The sequence below is a fragment of the Buceros rhinoceros genome, unplaced genomic scaffold (genome assembly GCF_000710305.1).
Source record: "Buceros rhinoceros silvestris isolate BGI_N320 unplaced genomic scaffold, ASM71030v1 scaffold13993, whole genome shotgun sequence".
Lineage (NCBI taxonomy): Eukaryota > Metazoa > Chordata > Aves > Bucerotiformes > Bucerotidae > Buceros > Buceros rhinoceros.
Window position 1 is genome coordinate 13,427 of NW_010404289.1, and position 7,716 is coordinate 21,142.

A 7,716-nucleotide genomic window follows, 5' to 3' on the forward strand; every position below is an offset into this window, starting at 1 on the left:
CTGTAACCAAAAGCCTAAGCCCCAGCCGATGCTGGGGTCCTTTGCACTCTCAGTGAACAGAATGATGGTGCTGTCCTTCCTCTCCTATTAAAAAAATGCACAGATTTAGAAACCTTATTTTTTATTCAATGCAACTTGTCTGCATTCAACACGATCACAAAATAAAAGCCCCAACCAGCCTAAGTAACTTCATGCATGTGCCCAAGAGGGGAACAGCTCTGTCAGAATAGGCAGCACCTTAGAAAAAAGCCCAACAGGTCCAAAAATGAACGTGGTCCCTGGTGAGGGAGGAGAGGGAGCAGGACCTGGCCCTGCCTGGCACTTTTCGAGATGCAGTGGAGCAGCTGGAGGGTGATGGTGGGTCAAGGTCCCACTCGGTGCAGCCCAGCCAGTTCATGAGACACGTGCCACAGAGTGCTTCCTCCTCCAGGCTGGGGTGTTTTGACACCTAGGTTTGGATCTCCAGTGGCTGCTAGCAGGGCTTAAGCAAGGTTCACAGCACCCAGACAGTGATGCCCAGTGCCTGCAGTGCTGGCTCAGCATCTTCTGCAGCCCTGTGGACCCAGACCAGGGCTGGAAGATCTCCTTGTCACATATATGGATCCACCATGGAATCACTGCCCCATGCCACAATCCCCACCAAGGACAGCACTGGGGACACCCATCAGGTGCTGGAGCAGCATCACACCCTGGCAGGACCCAGTTTCCCTTCGGTTCCTCTTTCTCATTGCTGTGGCTTTTATGTCCCACATGTAATTTCTGGTTGGAGAAGTAAAGCGAAACGCCATCTCTTCATGCAAGCAAAAGGACATCTGAAGGTACCAAAGAAAAAGCAAAAGCTGAGTGGGCAGTCCAGGACCACAAGCACAGCTTCCAGGCACTTAAGGCAGAAGATCTCCTGGGCTTCAGCACACCAGCAAGCATCTTGTACAGCATACCCTGGCCCCAGCCCAGCCAACACACCCCGTCTGCATTTGGCACAACTTCTCCAAACCGTGCTAGTGCCAGCTCCTGTCACAACAGCAGAGGGTGTCCCAAAGCTGCCACAGAGTGGGGACACCATGCTGAGCTCAGCAGGCTCTGCAGGACACCGGGGACCCACTGCTATCACCATTCCAGCCCCAACGGCAAATGGCACCATGCTGGGAGAACAGCACAGATGATGTTGATGGAGTCCCCTCCTCGGATTCACGCAGCCCAGCAGGCTGAAGTCACTCACTTGCTTGGCACAAGAAATTCCAGGTATGTGAGAAATTCCAGGTGCGAGAAGGAAAGTGAAAGTAGGCAGGACTGTAGGCAGTGTGGGCACCAGTGCCAGGTGAGGCAATTGCCCTGTGACTCACCTGCCGACACATGGCATAAGCACAGAAAAGCCTTGGCCGCAAGCCATGCCGCTGGAGTGGGTAAGGACAAGCCCAGATGCTCCTTCCTGACACCTTTTTGGAGCTGGTGGGCTTGTCTGGGAGGAACTGGCTCCTGCCAAAGTTGCTTTAGTTGTTTTAGAGAAGATAAAAAGAACCAAAAAAGCCAGCTTTAAAAACAAAACCCTGGGTGATGTATGGAAGTCCATGGCCTGATAGTGCTGGAGTAAGGGACTTCAAGTGGCCTCCACTCAGCATTCACCACACCTGTCCCCACTGTGCACCCCAGAGTCCTTCACCACCTCTCCACACATACAAGCTGCATCATCTGCCATGATGTTGGGCTGGTTTGTGCCGCTCCACATGCCTTGTGCTGCTGACACCATGCCCGAGCAGGTTACATCACACCAGTCTCCTGCTCATCATCCTGGGGGATGTCCTGAGCATTCTGCTGATGCCAAGGAGGGAAGGGCTGTTAACTGCAAAGTTAATTTGTGAGCAGATTTAAATAAACCATTCTACATCTACAGGGAGGAAAACCCCCAAACAAGCACTTTTTCCCCCAGAGCCTTTGTGCTGGTGGTGTAGGGATACAGTGTAACGTCCCATCCTAGCCAGACTCAGGTAGGTGATCTTTGGAATTCTCCGTGCAGAAAGAAGGAGTGGCCAACACTCAGGGTCTGTAAGGGTAAAGAAACTTTTACTCATAGAAACTTCAACATGTGATTATAAAACTATAGACAATTTTGAGATAGTGGCTTCGCAAGAGAGAATATTAAATGGGAAATGGAAAAAGGCAAAGAAAAGGAGAGGAAGAGAGAGAGAGAGAGAGAGACATTAGCCCACGCAGCTGAGCTGGGTGATGGTGATTACTCCAGCCTCACTCGGTGGAGTTGCTGTCTGAGAGAGAAAGAAAAAGAGAGAAAGTGTCTCCCACTCAGTGGGAGAGAAAGATAGAAATCACTGGTCCTGCATCGGACTGCCAACGGGGGGTGGGTTCAGGCATCTGACTCGGCCAGCAGGGATCTAGTGAAGAGAGAGAGAAGAGCCCAAGAGGTGGCCACATGCAAGCTCTTCTTTTTTGTCTTCAGTTCCCGCCCTTCTGGACCCCTATCCCTCTAGGACTGGCTGGTGACCCCAGTTGCTGGTGGTCAGGAGCTGTCTATCACCCCAGCTCCAATTTTAGGAGTGGTTCAGACATCACTCCATCGGGGACAGTCTCCAGAGGTGCTGTTGCCAAGTAACTAAGGGCTCAGCCCTAACACACGGGGTGTACCTGCCCAGGGACACCTCACTGCCCAGGCAGGATACACCTCCCCAGGACAATCCCTACCACCTAACTAAGGGCTCAGCCCTAACACACGGGGTGTACCTGCCCAGGGACACCTCCCTGCCCAGGCAGGATACACCTCCCCAGGACAATCCCTACCAGCCCACCTGGGGCTTCCCCGGCTGAGACAGCCAAGGGCCACCAGCACCCCAGCAGCTGTGTCCTCCAGTGCATTTCTGGGAAGGGAGAGACCTCTAGTGCCCCTTCAGAAGATGACAAGCCACCAGCCCAATCCTCACCCAGCAAGGATGGTTTTCATGCTCCTCAAAACACAACCTTCACCAAGTGCAGCCTCTTCACTGGCAGCAGGGCTTGATCCAGCATCACTGCTGAACGAGGTCTTCTCCAACACATGGCCATGGAAACAGACTGCAGTCTCACATTAGTGATGGAATTTCCTCCCTGCAGCTGTCCTCTGGGGACCCCACACCCTCCTGGGAGCCACCAAGTGGGGTCAAAGTCCTTGCTCCCCACCCTGGGCTAGCTAATCCAGCACTCAGTGACCCAGTGGAGACATGCCCAGGATCAAGCAACTTCACCAGGTTAAGGAGGCTCAGACCCTATACCCATGGCAGGACCATAGGCAAGAGCCCCAGGACCACAGCTGAAGCTCCTGTAAGCTCTCTCCAGGTGCTTTCTTAGGAGCAGGGACCAGAGGTGTCACTTCGGCCTTTAGTGCACCAAGGTTTAACAGAGCAAGGCCAAAGCTCTCCCAGTTTTGGCATCAGGATCACCTTGCCCAGGGCAGAAATTACAGGGAAGGGAAAGTGCCTGGACTTAATCAGAAAGCAAACAGGAGGGGCCCTGTGCCAGGCTGGCCCCAGCTTGGAACCCCATTGCTCAGGGCCTAGGTAAGCAGTGTCCAAGAAGTGCAGTCGTTCCCATCCCGGCAGGTGCTTTACAGCCGCTCTTCAAAAGAGAAAACACAAGCAACTTTTCCTCATCTTTTATTGTTATTATTGTGTAAGAAATGCAGCAAGTTTCTCAATTTTTACTGTAATTCTCATTCCCCTTGTGCAATCCAAGAAGCACCGATCTGAAACTGGACTCTTTCACTGGGCATAGCAGAGCACCAAGTTGGACAGTAACCCAAAAGTAGGCATAAACCACCGTCTTCTTTCCACAGAAAATCAAAACTTTAATCATCAAGGTCAGCAATCTCCCCAAGGAATACAAGTGGAGTATTAGGAGACAACCCACTTCTTCCTTCCCTTCCAGCACAGGAGCAGGAGAAGCATTTCCTCTCACTGTCCCTTGCACCCCAGCACACAGACATGTCTCACCCAGAACTCCACTGGGGTTTCAGCAGAAGAAACTCCCATTATCTCCAGCATCCTGAAACGAGAAGCAGAAGAAAGGTGTCACTCTGCTCAGCCAGCTCCCACCTTACGTGAGCATCATCCACAGTCAGAGATAGGTGCCTTCCACCCAAAGCACAGGAGTCTTGATGGCATATGCTTCTAACCCATGCACAAGGGTAGTTCTGTCAATGAATAAATTAGCAGGCACAGGGCCCCCTCCCCTTCCCAGCTTTGCAGCAGACCTTTGTTGTGGGCCAAATAGGTTGCTTAAAATGTAACTCAGTATTTTTCCTGCTCTCTGCTAATCAAGAGGCAAAGAAACTCAAGATACCTCTGACATGAGACTTAAATGGATACATCAGTGCAAGACCACCATGCAGCTACATGGACTTTCAGCCAACAGACTCAATCTGAGGTCAGTCATGCTGTGAGCAGCTAAGGATCTGCTGTCTGACCTCTGACAAGTTGCCATCCACACCTTGGGGCAAGAGGAAGGAGTGCATCGCTGCATACCTCACTTCCAGCTTTGAAGGGGTCTCCACAACCTCACTCTTCGTGCCCTGTATAAGACAGGTCCTCCACATCCTGCTTGTTTTTCCCAGCAGTTTTCTCACCTCTTTTCAGTGTCTCGGAGGAGGGATTTTGCAGCTTCAGGGTCTTTTTTCAGAAAAACTTGATATGGAGAAGCAGATTCCATGTAACCTACCACACTAGCAACCGTCATGGGAATGTTGTCAAAGATATCAGTGATTCTAGAAGAGTCACGGGGAAAAAAGAAGCATTAGCAAGTTAAATCTCAAAGGCAGTGGAACAAGGACAACAGATTGAGGTGGTGGTGAACAAAATACCTGACATCAGAGGTTCAACAGATGGAAACAACATCCAGTTGTGGCATTTGCTGGGTGAGGAGCTCTAATGATACACTACTGGAGAAGCAGATGTGGTCCCAGAGACCACCTAACATAGTCTGTGACTTGAACAGTCCTTTTGACACAGGCCTGCCTGCAGAGTCCTTTCCCCTCTGGCCATCAGGACACCAGTACTTCTGCAACACGACCACCGCCACCACCACCACCACCACATCCTTCTTGCCTGCAGAATCAGCTGCTGCCCCATGCTTTGGTGGCAACACAAGTACTGTCTCTCTGGAGTTCTGGGACAGGTTCTTACTCCATTTTTTCCCTTTTATCCATTAAGTGATCTGCCCAGAAGCCTCAAATTATCATAAACCACCAACTAAAAAAAAAAAACCCAGTTCTGCCTTGAGCAGGAAGGGTCCTTGCAGCCCTTCAGACCACATTTGCTGGCCCAGCATGGAGCCACATTAAATCCAACAGGACTGGAAATGCAGCCGCATGGCTCTGCCGTGATGCAAAGGCATCTGCTAAAACCCAGCAGCTACCGGCTCTGACAAACCCAGCTCCCTCGTGTCCTCGCTGGGCCAGCAGCAAAGCAGCCCCGCAGAGGAGCAGAGATGCCACCTCCATCTGTTCCTGGTGCTGCACCAAGGAGTTTCTGCTCACCTCTTCTTGTCTGGAAACGGCAAGGCCTCAAAGATCTTTTTGTAGTCATCCAAGACGAGTTTTAATCTATCATGTGAGTGTTTTAAAATCAGGTCCCAGCACTGTAAAAACAATGTATTAAAAAACAAATACAAAAACACTCTAAGCTCTCAGTTTCCACTTGCTTGGACCTAGATCTGATGCATTCATGCTTTTTTTTAAACTACTCCTTGCATTAAAATATATCCCAAAATCGCTTAGTGTCAAGAATTTAAGGATCTTATTTTATTGTAGAGATAAGGGTCCTGTCCTCACTACTCTGCCCTTACTCGTAGTGGAAAGTGCTTTTATTGAGTAGTTAAAACAACCTTTGACAAGCAAGATCACAAAAAGACCTCTTTCCAAACAGCTTCTACTTCCCATTCTTTTCACTGCAGTTAGGGCAACAGGAGAGGTCTCTTTAATGATAACAGCCCCCCAAATCTGCTCTGCAGCCCTTCTCACCACACCAGAGTCTGCCCTATTGATCAAAATGACCTTCTTCTCATCCAGCCAGCCCCAGCACTGCATGGGAGCCCCCAAACCCCATCTCAACCTTGTCCCTGTGTTTAACCATCCCTCTGCCCCACCCTGCAACAGGAGTCCTCTACTCATACCCCTGAAGCCCACTGCTTTCCTCTCTGCATCCAAATACTACACATTTCCCCCTGCCCAGACCAGGAGGGGAAGCCCTGAGGTTTAGGTTTCATAATCACCTCACCTCCCTGAAGACTTTGGTCAGCTCGTCCGAGCAGTTTCCGTAGCGCACGCTCATGTCCACGGTGTAGGTGCTGATGGCCACGCAACCACCTGGCTTAAGCACCCGGTTTGCTTCTCTCATGAACTTCTCAATATCAAACCAGTGTGCAGCTGTAAAGGAAGTCAGGACGCCCACCGAGGCATCCTTGAATGGCAGCTCCTCTGCGGGGCACACGCTGGAAGGGGAAGGAAAAAGGGCAGTGCGCAATATGGAAGTTAGGAAGTAGGACATGAAGTCAGTGCGTATTTTTTGGAGTCAATGATGATCATTTGGGTTGCAAGACCATGGCTACTGTAACTCTAGGATAATGCCCGGTTCACACCAGGAATCCCGTCAGATGAGATTTTCTTTGGTGCCTGCTGGCTCTTTCAGCAACCATACTCAAAAAACACAACCTTGACATGAGAACCCAAATTTTGCCTTTGGCTGAGCTTGCTGCCCCGACACTCACAGGTAGGAGATGCCAGGCAGCGAGGGGGCATCCCTGGCCTCCTGGATCTGTGCTTCACTGATGTCCGTTCCCACCACCTTCTTGAAGTGCTCCCCAAGAAAACGGGTCCCTTGTCCGGACCCACAGCCGACATCCACCACCAGCTCAGCAGGGTTTGCCCTCTGCAGGGAGAAGTGGATGGATCTCAGCAGGCAGTGACCCAATTTCTGTGGGTTTTACCCCATTCCTTCCCACAACGTCCACAGAGAAACAGCCTCAGCATGGCACAACCCATGGAAAAGCTCTTCTGTGCCTGGATCTTGCCTTAAGCCCTATCAATTTATTCTTCCTTGTGGCACCATCCAAGGTAACACTCCCACAAATGCTACTACCTTGATTTTTCCTACAGCCTGGCCATACCCCACTCACCTTTTCCTGCAGGTAGGTGAGGATGGTTTGCTGCAGCTCTTTGCCTGGTGCAAACCTGTACTTCTGGTAGACAGCTGCATGCCCTTTCCCCTCAAACATCTGGGTGGCCATGCTTGGATGAACTGGCACCTGAGAGGAGGCAACAAGCCAAATTCGTCACCATGGGATCAAATTCCTCCTTAGCAAGTGACTGCAGGCACTGAACTCTCTAGCTCCTGGCAGCGGAGGACTTTGCCCAGGAGGCTCCAGCAAGGGAGCATGAGCCTGCTCTCCAGGCATCCTTCCCACAGATATAAGCTAATTGCAGAAGCAAACCAGCAGCATCTGACAAGGAAAAGCTTTCTCGGTTTTTAAACCCTGCTTCCCCACCCACCTGGGTGGGAAATCATCTGAAACAATTCTTAAAGCTGGAATATCTGTGAATGCGGAGTTCTGAGCAGAGCATCACAAAACCTAACAGAGAAGCTTGAGTGGTTTTGTTTGTTTAAGAAAATCTATGTTTCAATATTAGCAACACAACTGCAGCGACTCCACCCTGTGCTTTCTGAACCATACAATTTTTTT

The 7,716-nt window shown here is 50.7% G+C and overlaps 1 protein-coding gene across 1 annotated transcript; it reads right to left on the reverse strand.

Moving 5' to 3' along the window:
• Positions 1-3,935: 3,935 nt before the first annotated feature.
• On the reverse strand, positions 3,936-7,263 carry LOC104490994 (putative methyltransferase DDB_G0268948). Its single transcript, XM_010133348.1, has 6 exons — positions 7,153-7,263; positions 6,745-6,905; positions 6,255-6,468; positions 5,516-5,616; positions 4,607-4,744; positions 3,936-4,026 (listed from the first exon to the last, which is right to left on the reverse strand). Exons 1-6 carry the CDS (start codon positions 7,261-7,263, stop codon positions 3,936-3,938), a joined length of 816 nt encoding a protein of 271 aa, XP_010131650.1.
• Positions 7,264-7,716: the final 453 nt, after the last annotated feature.

What these genes read in the sequence shown, in the direction of transcription:
- LOC104490994 (XM_010133348.1), bottom strand. Translation starts at nt 7,263, where the DNA reads ATGGCCACCCAGATGTTTGAGGGGAAAGGGCATGCAGCTGTCTACCAG. An exon ending in TGACCAAAGTCTTCAGGGAG is followed by an intron (nt 5,617 to 6,254) that starts GTGAGGTGATTA and finishes TTGTTTTTACAG; the next exon opens with TGCTGGGACCTGATTTTAAA. An exon ending in CTCCGAGACACTGAAAAGAG is followed by an intron (nt 4,027 to 4,606) that starts GTGAGAAAACTG and finishes TTCTCGTTTCAG; the next exon opens with GATGCTGGAGATAATGGGAG.